This window comes from Morone saxatilis, unplaced genomic scaffold, assembly GCF_004916995.1.
Source record: "Morone saxatilis isolate NCDOM2014 unplaced genomic scaffold, NCSU_SB_2.0 Contig10, whole genome shotgun sequence".
Lineage (NCBI taxonomy): Eukaryota > Metazoa > Chordata > Actinopteri > Moronidae > Morone > Morone saxatilis.
In genome coordinates this window covers 10,773,410-10,795,286 of record NW_023339652.1, presented here as the reverse complement: position 1 = coordinate 10,795,286, position 21,877 = coordinate 10,773,410, and the positions used below count along the sequence as shown (strand labels likewise).

The 21,877-nt window shown below is 40.5% G+C and overlaps 3 protein-coding genes across 10 annotated transcripts in view; 1 reads left to right on the top strand and 2 right to left on the bottom strand.

Moving 5' to 3' along the window:
- yaf2 (YY1 associated factor 2) overlaps positions 1-343 on the bottom strand; it is a 14,851-nt gene extending 14,508 nt beyond the window's left edge. Inside the window, exon 1 of the mRNA XM_035676537.1 lies at positions 180-343. Within this exon, the coding sequence (XP_035532430.1) occupies positions 180-205 (26 nt within the window). The 5' untranslated portion in view covers positions 206-343. The remainder of the gene's footprint in view (positions 1-179) is intronic.
- Positions 344-1,605: 1,262 nt separating this feature from the next.
- zcrb1 (zinc finger CCHC-type and RNA binding motif 1) lies at positions 1,606-3,638 on the bottom strand. 3 transcript variants are annotated; one of them, XM_035672749.1, is made up of 8 exons: positions 3,483-3,638; positions 3,260-3,362; positions 3,082-3,110; positions 2,847-2,958; positions 2,635-2,742; positions 2,417-2,526; positions 2,258-2,333; positions 1,606-1,992 (listed from the first exon to the last, which is right to left on the bottom strand). In XM_035672749.1, the coding sequence occupies exons 2-8, from the start codon at positions 3,341-3,343 to the stop codon at positions 1,843-1,845; spliced, it is 669 nt and encodes a 222-aa protein (XP_035528642.1). In that variant the 5' UTR covers positions 3,344-3,362; positions 3,483-3,638; the 3' UTR covers positions 1,606-1,842. The 3 variants fall into 3 exon arrangements, with proteins under 3 accessions (XP_035528642.1, XP_035528658.1, XP_035528650.1); XM_035672765.1 differs by having other exon boundaries at positions 3,503-3,636; XM_035672757.1 differs by having other exon boundaries at positions 3,260-3,619.
- On the top strand, positions 3,615-21,499 carry pphln1 (periphilin 1). 6 transcript variants are annotated; one of them, XM_035672707.1, is made up of 12 exons: positions 3,615-3,708; positions 4,295-4,358; positions 4,639-4,703; positions 5,119-5,334; positions 6,052-6,113; positions 7,686-7,802; positions 8,439-8,611; positions 9,094-9,180; positions 10,376-10,411; positions 11,327-11,382; positions 15,186-15,329; positions 20,579-21,499. In XM_035672707.1, coding segments are annotated over exons 2-12 (1,230 nt in total). In that variant the 5' UTR covers positions 3,615-3,708; positions 4,295-4,357; the 3' UTR covers positions 20,852-21,499. The 6 variants fall into 6 exon arrangements, with proteins under 6 accessions (XP_035528600.1, XP_035528591.1, XP_035528615.1 ...); XM_035672698.1 differs by having other exon boundaries at positions 8,439-8,617; XM_035672722.1 differs by lacking the exon at positions 10,376-10,411.
- Positions 21,500-21,877: the final 378 nt, after the last annotated feature.

Sequence of the window (21,877 nt, the reverse complement as noted above, 5' to 3'; positions counted from 1 at the left end):
GCGCACACACACACACACACAACACACACACGCAGAGAGAGAGAGAGAGAGAGAGAGAGAGAGAGAGAGAGAGAGACCGTAGAGGAAACCCATTTTTTTTCTCTCTCCGTGCGCTCGTCGATGTCCGCTCCCCCTCTCTCCTAGCTTGAATACCTCGGCCGCTGAGACTCGGTGGTTACCTTGTGGGACTCCTCTTGTCGCCCATGCCAGACCAGGGTTTATCTGGAGGTGCTGAGACGAGCAGAAGTCGCGTTATTTCCGATAATTTTAGCAAAGAAGCGATGCGCCCGTGCCGCTCGGCTTCCAGCTGTCGTGGAAACTCCGCTTGGGAACTGTTCACGTGACTCGCCGTGGCCAATCAGAGGCTGGTTTACTTCCCAGGCTGACATTCCTCTTGATGAATTAATGCCGCGTTCAAGTGCCCGCTGGTAAACTGGTAGCTCTCAGTGCTTAGGTTGTTAAATATTCACAATGTTTGGTTTATTGTAATAAACGTGACCCGTCCGCACGTCGTCCTTCACAACCTGCGCACATATAGCTGTATTTCATTCTAATCACACACTATTTCATATATTTGCTCGCCTTCAATTGGGGAAAGATACTGTTACAAACACCATATCATATTGTGTTTTATTTAAATGTCATTGGCACATGTTTGAGTCACTTTGACACACATACAAAGCAGCTTATGCCCATGACTTGGCATACATAAAGCTTAAAATGTAAAAGCGTAAATTAGGAATAATGACGTGCAGTTACATTACATATAATGATTACACGTGTAATTAATGTATCCTTGTACAATCAGTCGTCGTATCAAAGATAAATGTCTCTTTTTTTGCAGCAGTTATCTCTTCATGCAATCTCCTTGTAATTCTCCATACAGCGTTTTTAAGTTTCCGACAGCACGTGAACGCAAGTAGGCTCCCGCTCATCTGTGCTGGGAATCCTCTCATGTCCCTGCTTCTTCTATCGGACTCCGCAGACTGCAGAAAATGCCGCAGCAGTTCAGATCACAGGCGCATATAACATCGGGGAATCCCTACTTTTATTTGCGTGCTTCTGACGCAAGCGAGCATTTAAAAAAAAAAAAAAAACCCACACATCTCCAAGCGAACAATCGTACCGTATTTAACATACTTGTTTACGAATGATGGGGGGCTGTCCCCAAACCTCTTCATTATCCAGGACCACCAGCTTTATTCTCCATCATCTCCCGACGATGGGATTTTTTCACCGCAGGGAAATCCCAACCGCTGCATTACAGCTGTTGCAATAATTAGGATTCACATTACAGTGCAGGTTACTGAACGTGGTTCAGAATGGTTCATCCCAGTTTTGATGATCGTTTAATCTTTATTGGAAGTGTATCAAGTAGAAAAGAGGCAAAGCCCTTTGTTTTATGTTACATTTCAAATGAATAGCTAATTTCATTATTTCATCTTGTGTTTTACCACTTTAATTGAAATTATTGATAAAGTAAATTGAATAAAACTAGATATGTTCGGCATTAGCTATGTTAACTTTCCTATTTCCATTTACTTCAACTGACTAACCAAAGTTAATAACCTTTTCTGTGTTAACACTGGAAAACCCAACACTTAATTTGGTTAATCATTAAGAAACATGGTTTTATTGACTGCAATTGAAAAACACATCACCCTAATAACAATTTATTTCTAGAAACATAAAAAAGGTCTCAGTGCTATGTACAAGAAGGGAAAAAAATCAAATTTCATCAGTGTAAATGGAAGCATGTTTTTAACAACCCCACTATTATACAACATAACTTACAAAGCAATATTTGACAATAACTTTTTTGGCGACGTCCTAACTCTGTTATTAGTCACTGAGCTCCTCCTCGTCACTGAAGTATGCGCTCTTTTTGATCCTTGGTTTCTTAGAGTCCGCGGATGTTGAAGCGTGAGCGCCTTCCTCTTGAGACAAAAGCACCTGCTTCCTCTGTGTCTCCTCTTCCTCCATACGAGCTTGCTGGAGGGACATGAGAGAGAAAAATAATAAAATGTTTTAAATGCAAGACGTTTTTCCATTTCCCATAGCCTTACTTATTCATAAAATGATAAAATGTCCTTGTTCACTTCTTTTTAAAGGAAGTTTAAGCATTTCATTTTTAGTAGAGATGTAGCAGATAATATTGAGATCACAAGGACACACAAATGGGTACAAATCTTCCCTAATATAATTAGTGAACAAGATCTTGAATACACTGTTAAGTTTTCTATATCTGCACACTTACCTGAAAAGCTATGGCTTGGCTCAGACTATCTAAAGTTGGGTCCTCTCCTTCTTCTTCACTTTCCTCTTCTTCTTCACTATAAGAGAAAGAGAAAAAAAAATGAAGGCTTACAAAAATGACACAATTCATATCTCACAATGTCAGCTATTAAATACTTACACTTGTTCAGGTTGTTGAGCCATTTTCTTCTTTTTCTTTTCTTTCTTCTTCGGAGGTTCCCTCTCCCCCAGAATGTTTTTGGGGCATGCATAGCTCAGATGACCCGTATCCTGTGATGTGACGACATTCAAAGGGACAGAAGAAAAAAAAGATTACACTTGCAACTGAATCAAATTTGACAATCTCACAGGACAATAATAACGTTAATATGCACTGACCCCGCATTCGTAACATTTCGACTTGTCTGTGTAGTTTCGTCTCCTTATAAACTCAGTTGCTCGCCCGTTGTCCACGGCAATGCTCGCCTTCACTGTTCTCCCAAACAACTGGAACACAAACACATTTGTAATTTAAGTGACCAGTGAATATCCATTAAAGAAACATCACTGAACAGGACACGGTGACATACAGCACATGGAAACACACTCACCTGTTTGTTGTTCACCGCTCTTGCACAGTTATGAGCTGATTCTCTGTCCAGGAAGAGAACAAAAGCCACCCCTTTACTCTGGCGGGTGTCTTTGTCCTTCACGATCGTAACCCTGAAACAAACATAGCAGTTATTAATACATATTGTATGCATTCAGAGCCTTGAACTGATTGGTTGTGTGGGTCATGTGTTCCTGGACCACTTTGTTTTGTTTACACACAAACATGACACTTACTTTACAACTTTTCCATATTTGGTGAATAGCTGAAACGAGACACAGACAGGGCACTTTGTAACGAAGGTGCTTGGATTCGTAGACCATAGAGTAAATAACAACAACAACACTGAACACAACAAGTGCAGGTGTAGCCCGCCAGTAAACCGAAGGAGAAGAAGTGCAGGGACTAACCCACCTTGTGCAGGTCGTTGTTGGTGAGAGAGAAAGGCAGGTTGGACACATACACAGTGCTCTTGCTTGGTGCCAACCCCCCGCTCATACTGGACGCATGTGAAACACTGTAAATAAAAACAATACGACTTATCGTCTAACGCACGACAGGCTACTTACGCACTCAAACTAGCGAATTCACGTAACGTTACGTTTTAAAGTTACTTCCAAGCGGCCGAGTGACTCACGTGAACCAAAAAACACCCACCCAGACAGTCCCCGTCGTTTGGATAACGGCGAAAGTTGTCGAAATGTGCTTGTTATTTGTTACTTGTGCGTATCTGCAAGCAGTGGGCGAACAAAACAGACGTCTGTAGGTCGCAAATGGATGACGTGGGAGCGACCCTCGTCCAATAAAGCAGCCGATGTGTGTGCGGCTAACAGGAGGCTAGGCTAACGGGACGGGAGAGGAAGGTGAGGTTGTTGTGCTCATTCACGTGGAATAAATGACATTTACTCCGGGTTGTTTAAACACGAGTGCACATGTACGATGGCACACGACGCCTTAAACGTGCGCTGGTTGTTTTGGTGTGTCAGTATCGATTGGTTAGTTTTGCCCCTCGGATAAAAAGATAAAACGTGCGGGTGTTTGCAGCATATATGGAGGCTCGCTAATTAGCAACGCTAGCTGTCCGTTTTACATGAGTCTGGATTCAGGGTTTAGTAGTGAAATACACCGTCGGGATAAATGTTGGAATGGTTTTTGAGTTATAGGTTTAGTGCTATGGCGCTAGTGCTGTGTTGGGTATGGTTTTTGCTTGTTCAGTGGTCTGTTCTGCAGAGAGAAACCTCAGCCGGCTCAGCTGTTGGATCATATCTGTCATGGTCAAGCAGTGTTTCCTGGCTTATCTTATTTCATACTCTACTGCACTTAAATAGAGCTCTTTTTATGTTGCACATGACTGAGAAAAGATACGTCTGGTTTTTATTTCTTTGATGGGCTTGGTTATAAGGGTGTGTGAAGCCTTAACACTGTTTTTCATCGTTCTTTTTTTTACAGATTGTGTTGGAAGATCTTACTTTCTCAATATCACCCCGATTCACAGAGGTCCTTGAATTCAAAAGTAAGTTGGCGACTGGCACTTTTCTTTGCAGTACACTCATTTAATGGCAAACAAGAGAAATGCCACTACTGCTCCACTTCATGTCACAAAATCTCTCAAGAATTTGGGCAATATTTTGTACTTTTGCAAGAGCGACCACTGTGTTGCAGTCTAAACTCGAAAAAAGACACTGCCGATGAATACAGAATCTCGTTTTCATGATTTATTTTGTGGAGCCGCCCTCGCATGATTACATGTACAGCGCGTACAGTATCTTTAACTCTTTACCTCTCTTCTGCAGTGACGTACAGGAGAGACAGGAGTATACGAGAGGTGTATGATGAACGCTTTTTACCAGAGAGACCGGTGAGTGTGTACAAAGTGACTTCACTGTCTGTTTCTTTCACCTTGTTGTATCACATTCAAAACTATACTCCTACAAACACAAATAGGAGGGCTTATTTGTTTTTTTTCTAGGCTGCCAGTATTTATCATTTGGTGAAGAAGGGCCAAAATATGTTAAACCGCTAGAATAGTAATTTATTTTTCATATTTCTGTTTTTTTACAGTGATCTATTAAACAGTGTAAAGGGTAGGGCCCGTGTTCTCCGTCAGAAGTTATCTCCATATGTAAACGATATTGCTTCTACTTTAGACATTTATTTCTACATCAGGTGAAGTCGTCTTTAGCCAATATGTTGCCATGAGACGTTTCAGCAGACAGGCCTATTTAAGCAGAAATGAACAAAATAAAAATCATGAAATGTATCCATCCTGTTAGGGTCCGTATCCACGGGCAGCTGGAGCAGTGGAGAGGAGGGGTCCTTTCGGCAGGCCAGAGGACGACTACAACCGCGGTGGGTACGAATATGAAGGAGGTCCGCGCTTTTTCCCAAATGGAGGAGGCCCACGAAGTTACCATGAAGATCAAAGGGGCTACCACGGTGATAGCCTTCATTTCCCTGCTGAACGCAGAGCTGGCCCACCTTCAAGGAGGGTGAGGGCATAAATATCGTACAAAACATTGTTGTAGAGTTTATTGTGTACATATGGGAAACAAGAATTACATAAAATGTATAGAGGGTAAACATTTGTGAAGAGGAGATCGATCAAAAATTGATTGGGAACTTCCAAAGACTGCCTCAACTCTGAAGAGAAAGCCACAAACAGAAAATAAACTCCTCGTCTAACAAACAAAATGAGAATGAAATGAAAGCGATAAAAGCACATCCAAATGCAAATTCTTTCTAATCTACCTAATATACATAAGTATTTTGACTGGCCGTACATATCATTATACTCCGTTTTGATTTATTAAGAAAGCTTAAGGCAAGTGAATAAGATGTCTGTACACATAGGCCATTTTGCACAGCTGCCGGCATTACATCTGCATATTATGTTAATACTGTTGGTTTGATATGCACGCTCATAACCAGCTGTTGAACATTCAAGTTTAAAGAGTTTCAAACCACACAGTGTGTGCTACACTTTAAACATTTATTATGGTAGACATATGAATTTCTTGCTTCTTAGACTTTAACTTTCCATTTTGGGGGGTTTTGTTGCCATTGTCCTATTATTGCGGTAGTTTTTTGTACATGGATTTATCTTTAGGTTTAACATCTTTATTTTAAGACAGTCAAATTTTATGAAGAAAAAATGCCAGAAAAGTTCACTTTAATGGATTTTATCCTTTTTGCAATTTGTTGCGTAGGAGGACTATCCTTACAGAGTACCCAGGGAAGAACCACACACAGGGCGGCCTTTGGAGTTTGGGTAAGGTGCTTCTGTTTGTTTTGTCCGATTGGATGTTATCATTATGGACAGTAGGGGGCAGTCTTCTTCCATGCGCTTGTTTTGTGAACAAGTCCTCTGTGTTTAATTCCTCTGGTCAGGCCAGTGGGAGGGATTTCTGCAGGAGTAGGCCCCCGTTTTCAGTACCTGTTTGAGATGTTAGTTTACATAGCAGCAATCATAAATCATGGTCTGTTCTGACCCACATTGGCCTGTCTCACCCTGTTCACATTTTTTGCGGTCACAGAGCTCACCTCACTCCACACTTTTATAGCTTGGACGACTCTTCAGTTTAACTACAGCTCTTAGCGCAACAAGCTGCAGATTTGGTAGCAAAAATTAAGCCTACAGATTTTGCTTGACAGATTTATAATATTCACTCAAAATCCTTCGCTCTGGTCCCTCTCAGTCGTTTTGGTTAATGTATTTTTTAGTTTGTTAATGGCCAAAGCCAAAGCAATCTGACCACATGTGACATTTAACAAATGCAGTCATTATTTGACTTGGTTTTAATGGTGGCCATCTAAGAATGACAGCTTTATACTTTATTATACAGTGTTATATAAATATTAGAACATATTGTTACATATATTAACGGGGAAAACTGCCGACAACTGGTGGAAAAAAGCCTTAGCTAAACTAAGGGGTTTTTCCCTCAATGTGGATGTTGCCCTTTTTTACAATTTCATGTGATTTGTCTTCCATGTTTTTGTAGAACGGCTTCATTTTTTACATTCTAATGTCTTTGAAAGTTAAAATTACATATTTCATAAAATATTGCATATGGTTTTATTTAAATATAGGTGTGCTGGAGTATAGTAAAACTCTAAAAGTGGTGCATTTGCATGGTGGGAACACATTTATTAGGTTTTTAGGTCGCACCTGCACTGTTTGTTGGTGCCAAAATGAATGATGTATTGAGTTAATATTTGACGGTTGATTTAAGTTCACTTAGCTGGATAAAACAACAAAGAGGTGAACTAAGATGTAACAATTTAGCATGACGTTAGATGCTCTGCTGTCTTTGTTGTTCAATTTAATGTGAAAACCTAAATCTCTTCAACAGAGGGGGAAATCTTAACACTGCACTGAAATTATGTCATACAAATGATAGTGACTAAATTCATGACAGACAGGGAAGCAAGGCTTTTACTCCAAACTAATATTTTGAGTTGTGAAAGGCCACCCAGGTCAGTTCAGGCCTGCCGATTGGTGTGTTTGGCATGGGTGGAAGAGGTCAGTTGGGAGGTGGTGTGGAGTTAGGAAAAAGGGCACAGATATACTGTGTGCCAGAAGGTACAGGGGGTAAAGGGTGTGGTAAAATGTCTGTAAAGTGTAGACAAGAATGTGCACAATTCACAAGTCATACTGCTTATTTTCCTATTTAATAAGATTGAGGCAACCCATACCCTGAATACCTAATCCTGGCAGAGCAGGTATTTTAAGATAGTTTGAATAAAGTTAAATACAAATGGACCAAATGGTGCTTGTTCCCATGTTGTACAGTATGTACCTGCAATAGAACATTCATTTGTGTGTTTTCACTCCCCTCAGCGCTCGTGCACCGCCTCCTCATAGTGTGCGAAGCCAGGGAATCTACCCAGCGGCCAGATCACTCCCAGAGAGCGGGGAGGATTCACTAGTGCAAGCCATCCTCAACCTGGACAGAGGGTACGAGTGAATGCATACTTCATCATTGCATAGGGCATTCATGTGCCATATTCAAGTGTGTACAACTTATTCAGTGCAGCCATCAGGAAGAGTGTAATTAGTGTGTTTGACTAGAACAATAATGTCCATATGTTTAGGCCTCACTGATGCATTCTTTTTCTAAGCCTACATGAGAGGGGAAACAGAGACACACACACACACACACACACACCTTGAGTTTAACGGATTTAATTACACATTTAAGATGGGCGGTGCAGTTTTGATTCTGTTTTTGTGTAATAATTTCATTGTTTTCTGTTTAATTCTCCATCTTTTCAATTTTCCCTGTTTAGTCTTCTTGTTTTTTTGTCTTCCCTCTCTCATGCGCCACATCTCAAATTATTATTATGGAGTATCACTGTGAGTTTTTACATCAAGTATTCACAGTTGTGTGTTTGTTCTGTACAGTGACCCTCTTAATGCTAGATGGCAGCATTGTGCCATATTGGCACAAAAAAAGGAAAAGGGAGAAGTACTTGTGTTTCAGATTTTCTGAAACAAGATAGTTTTGTCAGATGAGGGAGAGAAGCTAAGTTGTTATCCACGTTTGGACTATTACAACCTTGACAGCCCACACATTCTCCTTTGGTCTTCCAGGGAGGACAGAGACCACTACAGGAGAAAGGCGGCTCCGTTCCCTCCACTTAGAGAGCGCTCTCCTGTGCGCCGCGAGGTGGCCCGCTCCCCCCACAGTCGCTCCGGCTCCAGCGTCAGCAGCAGAGGCTACTCACCAGACAGAGCCAAGAACCTGCCATTTCCCTCACAGCAAGGCAAGAGTATGTAGAACTTGGAGTTTCCCCTCCCCCTGATGCAGCGTGGAGCTCTTTTTAAAACCGCTTTGTGTCCATCCAGGCACAGGTGGAATTGAATACTATGAATACTAAGATTTGGAGTTGGAGTTGGCACCTCCTCAAATGTCCAGGTTGATTATATTGCAGTATAGGCTGATAGAACCTGCTCATATACAACTGGCAATACTACCAAAGTTTATATATATATACTATAATATAATATAATATATATTATAGCAATTTTAGTCAAGACTCATTCATTGCCTATAATTCATGATAAGGACATGCACTCAGTGAATGAATCATCAGTTGAAAGGCAGCACAAAAATTAACAAGGCTATTTGAAAAAAAGATCAGTTAGGCCTCAGTTTAAGACAATCGCCCCCCAAGATGACTGTTAAGACCTCTTCATTTTCCTCTATTACCTTACTGTCTGATAATCTGGCTGACTGGCTTTTCAGGTGTGGACGGTCCAGAGGGTCTCGCAGGTGTTTCTGAGCACCTCTGGGGGGCGCTCTTTCCTCAAACCAGTGGACATGACATTTTGGGTCTGTACATTGAGCCATGTGAACAAGCTTGTACTTGGGTGACAATAGTCTGATTTATTGTTCCTCACACGTCTCCTTGCATCCTTGTCACGTCAGAAAAAAAAAAGTTGGAGGGAAATGTTGTGGCTCTCTGCTCCAAGAAGGATGCCTCTAAGTCAGGAGAAGGATGCAAGGATGGAGGATGGAGGACATAATTAAAGGCCTGGAGAATATACCTACAGAATATGACACATATACAATAAATACATACAATCAGAATAATAAACCCTAAAGAATTGCAACCACAAGTTTTTTTTTTTTTTTTCTTTAAAATCCTGTCACCTAGGTCTCAGGTACTGCAAGTTGCATCATGACTAAAATCCTGTCACCTAGGTGTCAGGTACTGTAAGTTGCATCATGAATTTTGTTTCTAAGTTAGTAACTTGTGGTGACTTTTCTGTAATGAATACATATGTTTTACTGTCTGTTGTGGAGGTACGTTAGCACTTTCTATGGTTCCTACTACCAAATAAGAAAGATACACGTAGGTTGTCCCAAAGAATTCTCAATTCAGATGTGATTCTGTGTGCATCACACTGAATAAAAACTACTTTTTAATATTTAAATAACTATTTCGAATAAGATTACACGTAGAAATAGTCTTTATCAAAACTGTGTCTATGTACTTGGATGCAGGTCTTTCAACATAGCTAAATTGCTAACTAGCTATTTGAATGCCTGTTAGTAAGATCAGTAAAAAACATTAATAGGTATCGGACACTGGACATGTAATGTGCGGGTTTACAAAACTAATTTCCAAGCATTCTACCGATAAATCCTGAATAAAGTGGACTGTAAAAAGTGCTAAAGTATCTCTTTGTTTACTGCATGTTGTTTGTAGATCTCAACCTCCCAAGCTCCAAGTTTCCACAAGTAGCACCGTGTTATTTAGGTCTGCTACCATCTTTGGTGCTGGCTATCTCTCCTTTTTTACATAAAGTGGACCTTAGAATGGCAAGTGGTTATCATGCTAAATAATATTGCTATATAAAACGTTTAAAATGCATGATTGGAACCTCTTGAAAGCAGAACATAACATCTTTAATCATACTTTTGGTGAAGCATCAGGGCAGTGAGTGTGTTTGCCAGATTGCTGTAAGATAAGAAGGCCTAGTTATTACACAGCCAGTGACCTTACGGTTTGGTCTTTCTGCAGGGTATGAAGAGACTTATTCTCAGATCAAGATGGCCGGTAAGTACAGTTCAGTATAGTTGGTGTAGACAGGACAGATAAGTTGTATCAAATGCGGTTCGGCAGTGGTTTTCTACTTTTTAAATGTAAAATTTAAGCACTGCTCCTTGTACCATTTCTTTCAATTGAGTTTTTTTTATTTTTTATATTTCAATACAGATTATTGAAAGCAAAATAAGATGACAAGCAGAGGATTTGTTTCGGAAATATACAAAGGTTACAATCGTTAAACTTAACCTACTCCCAGCCTGGGTAACCTGAGAGAGACAGAGAGCGTTTCTAATGTGTCCAGCAGCCAGCCGTCCTCCCCTCTCTGTCTGCCACTTTATCAGGTCTCATAAAAATGCCACCAGGTCGTGTGTGGATGAACAGGGTAAGGGTATAGGATGTCTGATGGATATTCCTGAAGCTAAAGCTTCAATATCGGACTGTTTTTGTTTCATAGCGAGGTCCTCAGAGTTCATGTTTGCTGGCGGACTCGGTCGGTCGGTCGGCTCTAAAGCCTCGGATGCTTGGTGGTAGAACAAATGGAAAGTGAAGGGAGGAGGCGGTGTCCAATTGATGAGTGGGAATGTACAAGAGAGAAATGTACGTTGCAGTGAATCCACCCACTGGACTTCGGAGCACAATCGTGAACCATCTGTTTCTTGATTGTTCCAGATGTTCTAGCCTAGGTACCTGCCTGGATCCTGGAACCAAACATCAACACCTTTTACTGTGCCCTGATTACCATAAACACATACTTACCAACTTTCCAGACATACAAATTGTCTTCCCCCCCCCCAATTTTAATTTCTGCTTTCTGCTGTTTTTCTCCTTCTCTAGTTTATCATTTTCTTTTTCCAAATCATGTTATTTTGCCCATCACTCAAGTCTCACTGTCAAACTTTTTCCCCCCCTTTCTTATTTCTTCAGACAAAATCCCTGGTCTGTCAAGAGAAGGCTCCCCACACAGCGCAACCTCAAACAAGGTGAGCTCAACTAGATGAGTTTTTTTGTGCTCACATTTTATTTGAAGTTTACTTCTACAAACAAGAACAAAACGTAAGCCGTTGCTTCTTTTCATAAACATAAGCGTTTTGTATTAAAGTTCTGTAACATTCAGTCTTAGATGTACAATGTATCGTATATTGTCGACTCCGCCTTTGTCACTTTACAGCAGGATGCATCTGGAACTTCTTAAATTCTATCCTTCTAATAAGTGTTTAGTCCCATTGAAGTATGTTAATGGGTTTTAAAGTGGCCCTCACGCAGAGCATGAAAGCCATCAGGCCTGTGCTTTGTTTACCTGTGTTGTAAGCAGACTTCAATCACAAGAACTTATAATGGTGTAGGGAAAAGGGCTCAAGTGTCGAAGAAAGTACGAGCCATCCTTCCTTAAAGTGCTCTTGTTTTTAAAAAAAGAGAAAAAAAAAGTTTTAACTGTTTTGAGTATTGAATGTAAATCTCTCCTGCCTGTTTTGCAAATAATAGCCTGTTTTGCTGATATCATCCATCTCCAACTACGCAGAGGAGTGTAAATACAATCAGATGTGATTAGGCGAAATGTGTCTGGCTGTGGCCACCCAGAAGTGAAGAGGCTAACTCAGTAGCCCAAGTCATAGCTTTTATCATAGGATCTTAGCTGCAAAGCCAGGAGAAGTCCCTGTGGAACTCATTGGGATGTGTTTAGACCTTTTACAATGAACAATCATTTCCTTTCTCTGCCGAAGAGTATGACTGACTGTGTTTGGGGCCTGTGACTGTCCTAACAGATGTTGTAGGTCAGTGGTCTTGTGCTCGTGAGAAATTGATGTATAACTTGGGTTCATAGGTCATCAAAGCTTCTCCTGTGACCCCTGTCTTGTGCCACATTCACATCATATAGACTGGTGATGTGATGGTAGAGAAATCATGTGATTTTAAGCTACCTTTTTTTTTTTAAAAATCTATTAAATTGTTAAATAATTTGTTGAACTTCGTATAAATTTGAATAATTGACACCCAGCAGAGCAGGGTTGCATTGAGCCTTTGAATTAGGGAATTTAAAATAATCCCTTTCATGGAGTACAAATGAAACAAGCAGCATCTACAGTGTGCATTATCTGCATGCTTGTAAGTGTTATCAGATTCTATGGCTATTGTTTTTGGTGGGAAAATACAAGCTTTGTTTTTTTTTTTTTTTAAGCTTAAAAGAATAAAAATAAGGCACACATTTTGCTGGCTAGTCTGTAAACTTTAACCCCTTTTTTCCCACCACACTGCTTTAGTAGTTACTCTTGGTTTTATTTTAGACAAACAGACAAACAAGATTCTCATGATGTGCAAAACTTCACTTTGAAATAACCCATAAAGACTATCTCTTAAATGCTGCTTTAATGTTAAACCAGTCTTCTGCATCTCATTAGCAGCCCTTTAGATCTTTTTCTGAACATGCCAGAGGTCATTTGTATGTTGCCAATTTGTTATATTTTTACTGGATTGTCCCTTTGACTGGCATGGTGGGCACTTCAATATCTTTGCAAACCCATTCATTGCTTTATATGTCAGAAATTATAACACAAACAGTCCTTTCCTCTCTCTTCTTATGTGCATTTTTGGAAGAACCACCCGCCACCACCCAATCAACTGCTGTGATGAAAGTTTTACTAAGTGCCCCACCCCTCCACACACACACACACACACACACTGCTGCTTTTTGCTGTGTTTGATCTAGCCTGTGGTGCATTGTTTTTTTCTGTTCTGGGGGCACAAACCCGTAACCTTGGCCAAGATGAAAGGCCTGTGCTGTGCCCCCAGTAAAGCTTGCACTTATGGCCCCGGCCACTGCCTGCTGTGGGGCTTCAACAAACACACACGCAGGCTTTCTGGAGCCATCCCAGACAGAAAAGACCAAAGAGAGGACCTAAAGAGCAGCTCTGCTTCTGGCTATGAGCCATGGTGGGTGGGAAAGCATGTCCTGTAACTGAAAAGGTCACTAGAAGGTTTCGTCCCTAACACAAGTTGAGTTCCTGTCAATTAAAGTATGATAACATTTTACCAATCAAGATAATTGCTGAGATCTGGTGGTGAGGACAGGGCATCGCAACCTATGAGATCAGAGGATCACACAAGTTCTAAACCTGTTGTAATGCTGTGCTAGCGGTGTGGCTCAGTCAGTCTGCTGTTATTTATTAATGGTTCCCAGACAATGCATCAAAAAAAGATTTTGATGATTTGGTTCAGAGATTCATGTTTCCCACAGGATGAATTGTAAAACTTTGGTAATCCCTTAATGTTTCCTCCAAGGCCATCATCAATTTCACTTGGACCAAACACTAATGACATTTGCTTTTAGTGCCAATTGGCATGCTAACACAATAAACTAAGATGGAGAATGTGTTAAACATTATACCTGCTAAACATCAGCATAGTAGGGTGTGTGACCCTAAAGGTTTTACATAAGCCCAATGTGAAATACACCACCAAATCATTTGTTAAAAAAAAAAAAAACGTAATTAGGAATCTACAGCAGTCTTAACTTTAAAGGTCAGTTCATGGTTCACTGGACGAAAAAGGCTTTTTAGCAGCAGAAAAATAAAGAGGAAAAAATACTAAAGGTATAATAAACTAGTGTTGAATTCATTTTTAGTATTACATTGAAAAGAGATTACCCATACCTCCCGACTGATGACATTTCATTTTAGCCCAGTTTGCATAAAATATATCTGCCAAGCTTGGTATTGATGGTGCAATATCCTTTCCAGGTTGGGCTGTGCCCAGCAAGTTGAAGTGAAAGACTCAGACAGGGTTTTTTTTTTTTTTTCTTTTTTTCACCGAGGCTGAAGTCTGACAAATGCAATCTTTGCACAAGCGTACACACTGGACTTCTCCCATGCATAGCTTCAGGGAGGGAATGGGAAGGAAGAATAATTGGATGATGCTTTATGAGTTGTGCTTTTTATTTTAGACCACACTCAGCGTTGTGATGTACCATCTCCTCTAATTACTTTCCTCGGTCATCTAGAGATTTAATATGACTTAGTCCCTGGCCTGTTTCCCTGAATGTATGAGTGGACTTTAGTCATGGCTGGGCAGTTCTGCTCCCTGGCCTTCAAACTCTAATAGTATCAGGAAATGAGCAAAAGAAATTGAGCGCTGATCCAAGTTGGCCTCATTTTCCCCCTTTGCTCTTTCTTCTGGCTTTCACAGTAATACTTAAGGGTACTAGAGTTTCCAGTCTTCCCATTAGATGGCTCATCACGGCTTGTCCAGCCAGATTTTCTATTCTCAAGATGTAAAAACAGCTGAAATGTCAATTTCTACAACTTACATTGAAAAAATATAATGGTGTTAAGCTGTACACATAACTTGTTAAGTAATAAGAAAGGTGTTAATTATGAAGATCCACATCTGATATGCAGCATGTCCCATCTCTTATCTTGGTGCATTAAACCCCTATGACTCCCTAATTCTGACTATTTGTAGATGTAAATAGAAATCCATGGCACCCAACTTCCACACAGTATACTCTGGCTTTTCAGCTGTAGAATCTAATTGAAAAATCCAAAAGGATGAAGCTTAGATATACAGCAAAATTAAACAGTATTTCTTTCTGTGGTCTGATTTTCTGTTTCGTGCATTGCTAGAATTGTGTCATCTTGGTGGTGGTGGTGGTAGTAGTACACTTTTTAAAGCATTTATTAATGCCTTTTATAGTCATCTGTGGTTATCTGCCATACATTTCTTTTTAAAAAGAAGTAAGTAAGATTTCCTTAGAGTAGCAACTCACCCCTTTCTCTCCTACATTTTCTAGGAGGACAGCCATCCTCCAGAAGGAGAAAAAGAGGAGCTGCTGGTGGCTTCCATCGTGGAGGAGAGCCATAAGTCGTCGAATGCGGAGAACTTTCAAGAGCGACGAGCTCTGGCCATCGCAGCCAAAGCTCAGGAGATAGAGAAGGTACTTTCCTAGTTCTGACATCTTAAAACTTACATTTAGCTGAGTTTTTATCTGGATATAGTTTAAAATGTGCCAGCAAGTAGTAGGTCAGTGTGAAAATAACACAGCTATTTAAACTCATGAGCTTTCTGTGATTTATAATCTCTCAACTTAAGGCCGTTGGATACATTTTTCACATGTTGGTAGTTTTAGTACCTCAGCCAACAGGTCTTGTTTTTTTAGATTTGTTTTCACTTGGCTGGTTTGGACAGATGCCATATCTAGAATTCTTTATTGGTATTCCTGTAGCATTTGTAAAGGACAATGCATACAAATGAACATTTTGTGTCAGTAGCTCCCAGTTGCCCCTTCTGGAAAATGACTGCATTTACAGTCTTTTCATTACAAGTTAGTAATTTGTAAGACTTTTCTATAAATGTCAACTTGGTGCATGCTTGACACGTACTGTACCCTTGGTAAATGATCCCATACTTATGGTGGCCTTGACGACTCTGACTCACACATGGATTATTTTACTGGATAGGCATTACTGGAACAGCCACCTATTATGTTCCTAACAAGGCAGGAAATTAACTTTCCTGTCCACCAGTCACAGCAGTCGGTACATCCTAAAATTGACCAATTGCCAGTCACATATCAGTCTCAGAACAGTGTTTAAGTGATGGATAATTATCTGCCAAAGTAGCCGGTTGCCAGATTTTTCAGCATTTTCCTGGTGGCTCTTGTTAATCTCCCAACCTGACTGGCATAACTGCAACAACTGCTCATTATACCCTGCACCAGCTTAATATCCCTCATGGCTCAAACATCACAACTCTCCCGCACTGTTTGACTCATCTTTACAAATACACACGCACACACAGGACTGCACACACAGAGTTTGGAAACACTAGGAAAATGTACGCGGTGCGGGAGCACATAAACAAAGGCAGAAACACAAGTACAACTTAGACATGGCATTGGTTTGTGCGTACAATAAATTGGGAGGCCGGCTACTTAACAGAGCTGAAACCACCCCGGGCTCGGGGTTCCAGCTCCGCTCAGTTATCTAATGAAGGCCATTCCTGCACCAGTGAGCACTACTGCTGCTTTACTGGGACCATTAAACCTGAGCCAGCTCTGCCCTGGAGCACACACTGCGCTCTCTCATATAGCTGCGCCACAGAGCCTATAGGCCGTTGCAACACTATTGCTGATGCTGCAGCTTCTGGCCTGTTTTATATCTCATTTTTTTTCCCCCTTCTGCGTCTCGTCACGTTCATTTGAACTCGACTTTGCAAGCTTTATTTCATATTTTCAAGTATTATGAAAAGTTCTATTTCATACGTCTAATCATGGAAAATGATTAAAAGACCCGTGTCAAGAATAACCTTTAGGTAGTTTAATATGGCCTTATCAATTACGTCGTCTCTCCATTGTCAGTATAACTCATTCTCTTCTGCTATAATCTTCAAATGTAGTCATGAAATTAAGGTCTGGAAAGAGCGTAACAGCTTAAAATGAAAAATGAGAGGGAACAGTGTATTCCAGGGATATGAAGTTTCAGGTCTTCTTTGCCAAGATTTCTGATTCTCAGATTTAGCTTTTTTCCCTCCTCTTGTCCCCTTTCTTTGGCTTTTGTGATATCCAGATCACTTGCATGAAGGTTGCTTGTGACTTGGCGGCCCTCCCTCTGTCTGTCATGAAAGGCTGGCTTGATTACTCATGATTGTAAGTGAAGGCAGCCCCTGTTTGTGTCACACACGAGAGGTCAGAAATAGAAGTTTAGTAATGACATCAAACAATTTTGCCCGCCGTCTTTTCCTTATTCTCTGTACAAGTCTAGGAAAAATGAATGGAAATGGAAAGAACAATCTAAAGTCTGTCTTGTTTGTGGTAAACACTTTAACCCTTAAAAACCTTCAATCACAACATGAGAGAATTGCTTCCACATAATGGTTGGTTACCTGCCAGAGAGGGGAGTTGAAAATGTATAAGCACTTGTCTGGTGGCTGGTATTCATTTCCCATCATGCCCAGAACTCCCAGCTAAACACTCCCCAAGTTAGTTTCTTTTTTCGGTCTAAAACAACAAAGTCACTTTCACATGCGCCCTACGAAGTCGCAGCAGTGTTTCTGTTGCAGTCGGCCCTCGCATTTAGCCACTTGACAAGTGTCGGCCAGATGTTTGGCTTTCTGCACCCAATCTGGTCTAGCCATCTCTTCTACACACAGGGACACAAACACACTCCAGTCCAGTAGCTCCCCTCAAAAAGCTCACCAACTGTCTCTACACTTTTCACAGATCACACGCTGAACTTTCCATCATCGGCCAGACATCGTGCTGGGCAGCGTTATACCAGCGCCGCAGTGTGTGTTTGTGTAGCTAAGTGAAATTGGTCTGCTGAAATTCAACCTGAACCCCGTTGTCATTGTCAAAGTTGACTTTGGCTGCAGTACAGACTAACTGGTTATAGTGAGTGACAAGGCATGAGAGGTTATAAAGGGTATTATGTTTTACCCCTCACAGTCCAAGCTATGATACAAAAGGAGTTTTATTTCATTTGTTGAGGAATCTAAATATATCTGGCTACAAGACACACAGTTCTAGCCTCAGTCCCTTTTTTTTAGGGTACAAAGATGGCAGAACTGGACCGAGGCCCCAACTCTTTCACTCTTCTTTTCTGAAGCCAGGCAGGCCCACACGCTCACTCCTAACCCTGTTTTAACTGGCTATAGAAAATAGCCGTTAAAGAAGTTTTCAGAGGCAGTTCTGGACCGACCCCACCCCAAAGTCGAGAACTGGTCCTTTCCTTCCTGATTGGATAACAAGGGAGGGATTTCAGGAAGCGTGTTTGAATTCAGGAAGTACATTTTCAGCACATTGTTATCTAGGAAACTTTCCCTGTATTCGCATAAGTTGTTGTCAGTGTACTTGATTGGATACTTCCTCCCAAGAAGCTGATAAATAAATATACTGTCATTAGTTATCAACTGTTGAATGAGACTGTAGGGCATTAGAAGATTAAAAGGACAATGTACTGTTGCTAAATTCAGCACAGTAGAGTAAGTTGCTATCATGAGTTTGCTTTTAGAACAGATTTGTTAGTCTGACTGTTGTTGTAACATCTCCCACTTAATAAGTGATTGTACATGGGAAATGTATAGAAGCGCCCAGAGGTGGTGTGTTCAGTCTACGTCAGCGCCCTTTCCTGAAACTGTTTGTATCCTTATGTTCAAGTTTCCTGTGAATTGATTTATCCTATTATTAGATTCAGGTCACCTTAAGAGGGAGAACTGAAAACTCTGAGTGTTGGCTATATTTCAGGAAGGAGGCAACTAAGAAAACATTGAAGTCATTTATTCTGCATTGGATAATTTCCAATACAGAAATATATTTCTGTCCCAAAGAACGACCGTTAAATTTCTGATTTCCCTATTTGCGGATACACTATGTAGCTTTAACAGCTGAAATATTTTTGTTTACTGCAGATTTTGGAAAGTTGCCATCTGTTGTCACAAGTACATTAACTCTGTTTGACAGCAGATCTTTATTTGTGATCTCTCCTCTACACCGACCATGCTCTCTGTTCTAGGAACATTGTGAAAAAGCTATAAATAAGCCAGTGAGTTCGAACGCCCTGCAGCACAGAAGCCACTGTTGGTATCCGGTGAATGACTGAAACTCACCCTTGCCTGGCCTAATTTTACACACATACACTGGCACATGTATAAACACACAGATCAGCACACACAACCCTTGTCATTGGAAGTGCCCTTGTCAGTCTGTGGCACGATGCTCGACTCTCACAGTGAAGGCTTGACTCCCGACTTAATGAGTAGCAGTATTGGTGGATTAATTTGCTTCTACTTAGTCAGGGAAGAGATAAAGGCTAAGACAAAACTAGGCACAGAAAGACTGACTAGAGAGGGAAATGTGAAAGATGGAGAAAAACAGAGGAGAGGGCAGCATCCCTTAGAGAAATTGAGTGTCCCTGGGGTTCTGTCAGTGTCGACTTGGACACTATGATGCCCTGTTTCTCTACAATAATGTCTAATTAGAAAATGGCCTAATGTGATGTTTATTTTTATTTATGTATTTATATATTTTTGGAAGCATTTTATGTCTTTCTAAGCTTGTGGGATCTTTCAGGATCATACAATCCCATGTTTTTTTTAAAAAGCTTTGTGTGAATATTTTTTGTGTTTGGATTTTGGACCGCTGGTTTGGCAAAACCAGTCATTTGGAGATGTACCCTTTGGCTCTTGGATCTGGTGTTGAACAGACTCCATTATCTGATATTTTTAAGGCCAAATTATGAATCTGTTAGTTGAGATAATTGACCAATTAATGGATAATGACAATGAGCTTTAGTTGTAGCTCTGCTTTTTTGTGTTCTCTTAGGTTGTTATTTTTATTCCCTTTTAATGATTTCAAACTCCTACACCTGAATTACAGGATGTGTTGCTGTAGTGTCTTGTACATTGATGCACACTACTCAAACCATGAGGGTAAAAAATATTGTAGAGAACAAGGATCGAGGTGCAGGACATGTCTCCATCCACAACAGGTCTGGAGCTTTTACTTGTCAAGATAAAGTGGAAACTGACGTAAAAAACAAAAAAAACATTACCATCATCACCATAGGTGACTGATATTTTCCCCCTTCGGAATTTTATTGTCAGCTCATGTGAAAGATCATGAGTTGGAAACGAATGTCTGTTTTGGTATTTTGCAAATCGAAGCACTTTATGTGGCAGCGGTGGGCTCCTTCCATTGTTTTATGAGACATTTGAGGCTTGGTGTGAAATTGCAGCTCCCAAACAAGATATCAGCACCTCTTCCTCATTGTCCCTCTAACACCTGTTATAAGCCTCTGAGCCATCGCTAAAGTAGAGTTTTATTGCCACTTGGGCTACCCTGCCCTACATAAAGGGCCCTTATTAAACTCAAGAGGAGAAGTGTTTATCTTTTGACACTACATGATGTGTGTTAACACCACAATGATCAGCTCAGGCTCAATGACGCTGGAATATTTGCACCTAGGCGCCAGGTAGAGCAGGAAGGAAACTACTTTAAATCTCCTCAAAAGTTTTTCTCTTAAGGTTTGACCTCTGCCAGTTGACACTTTTCAGCCCTAAATCTACATACGAATGAATGTAAATGTGTCTCCTGAGAGTAAAATTTGTTTGTCTTTTGTGATTTAGTTTTTATTTTTTCACATCAAGTCTCTATGCTTGTTTTTTAACTTGTATTCGTGTCCGCTTCAGGTGTACCGTCAGGACTGCGAGACATTTGGCATGGTGGTAAAGATGCTGGTGGCTAAAGACCCTAACTTGGAGAAGCAGCTACAAGTTCCCCTAAGGGAGAACCTCGGGGAGATCCGCGAACGTTGCCTGGAGGACCTTAAACAGTTCATCAGCGAGCTGGACGAGGCGGTTCGACAGCCCGAACCTTCCGTCTGTGACTCAACCACCCCATCTGCAACACTGACGGCTCATAAACTTTCAAAGACAGGAGTGAATCACAGCTCTTCTTACTGACACATCTGACCTCTCTGTGAGACTGAGCACGGTAGGATTGACTGCCGATTAGACGGACATCTTGGATACATTTTGGATTGCTGGACTGAACCAATTCTACAGCACAGCAAGATGGATGGGATGCAGCGTTACATTATGTGTGGGAATGAACAGTGTTAGTTTTGAAGAAATCATTTATACCTTCAAGTTCTCTGTTGAAGATGTTAATTATAAAATATTATTAAAAGTTATCAAACCAGTCTCACATCACTGTGGGAACGTTTAACATGGGTTTCATTATTTAACCTGTTATGATGGAAATTGTTGTTGAGAATAGCCCTTCAGCATGATCACACGTTTCCAAAAGAGAAGCCAGGTAACACCATGTTTTGTTTTGTACTGTTTTCAGCTATGTCCATTTTTATTTTTGTAGCAGTCAGATGTATGACTTGGTGCTGCTAAATTTACAGTTCTACATTCTTGTATAAATTTGTACTGTTTAGAAATGCCAGTTTGGTTCCTTGCTTTTTTTTATTGTGTTTTCATTTTGCTTTTCAAACTTTATATCCTATGTCTCCCACTTCCCCAAAAACTCTGCACAACACTGAGACGAAGCTTTGCACAAACTGAGATGTCTCTGAAGGTTGTAGTAAAGATGATTTCTGTTAACTTTGTTTGTTTTATTGAACACACTACATAAATATCCCACCAGCAGCATAGACCTCATCTAAGATATTTTAATCAGTTTACTGGCAATATTACAAACCATGTTAGAGTTTCATTGCCTGTCTCTCTGAAACATACATATATTGGTGTTTTAATATGATGTAATTGCCTTACTTTAAAATCCAAGTGAATTAGTTCCAACTTCCAACAGGACTTGTATAAAAACAAACCTATACTGCGTGTTGCATATCATTAGACAATTTACAGGTTTTTAAGAGATTGTTGCACTACAGAATCCCATTAACTCTTAGATTGTGGTCGTGTTCAATGAGAGGCATCAGAGGGTTACAAAATGTCATTTGAAAATGAATATGTCAAAGA

Excerpts from the sequence above, each read along its gene's own strand:
- pphln1 (XM_035672698.1), top strand. Across the intron at positions 6,114-7,685 it reads GGGCGGCCTTTGGAGTTTGG|CGCTCGTGCACCGCCTCCTC; the intron begins GTAAGGTGCTTC and ends CACTCCCCTCAG. Across the intron at positions 10,412-11,326 it reads TTCTCAGATCAAGATGGCCG|ACAAAATCCCTGGTCTGTCA; the intron begins GTAAGTACAGTT and ends TTATTTCTTCAG.
- zcrb1 (XM_035672749.1), bottom strand. The coding sequence starts at position 3,343 with ATGAGCGGGGGGTTGGCACCAAGCAAGAGCACTGTGTATGTGTCCAAC. Across the intron at positions 2,959-3,081 it reads AAATATGGAAAAGTTGTAAA|GGTTACGATCGTGAAGGACA; the intron begins GTAAGTGTCATG and ends TGTTTGTTTCAG. Across the intron at positions 2,743-2,846 it reads GAGCGGTGAACAACAAACAG|TTGTTTGGGAGAACAGTGAA; the intron begins GTGAGTGTGTTT and ends TTTGTGTTCCAG.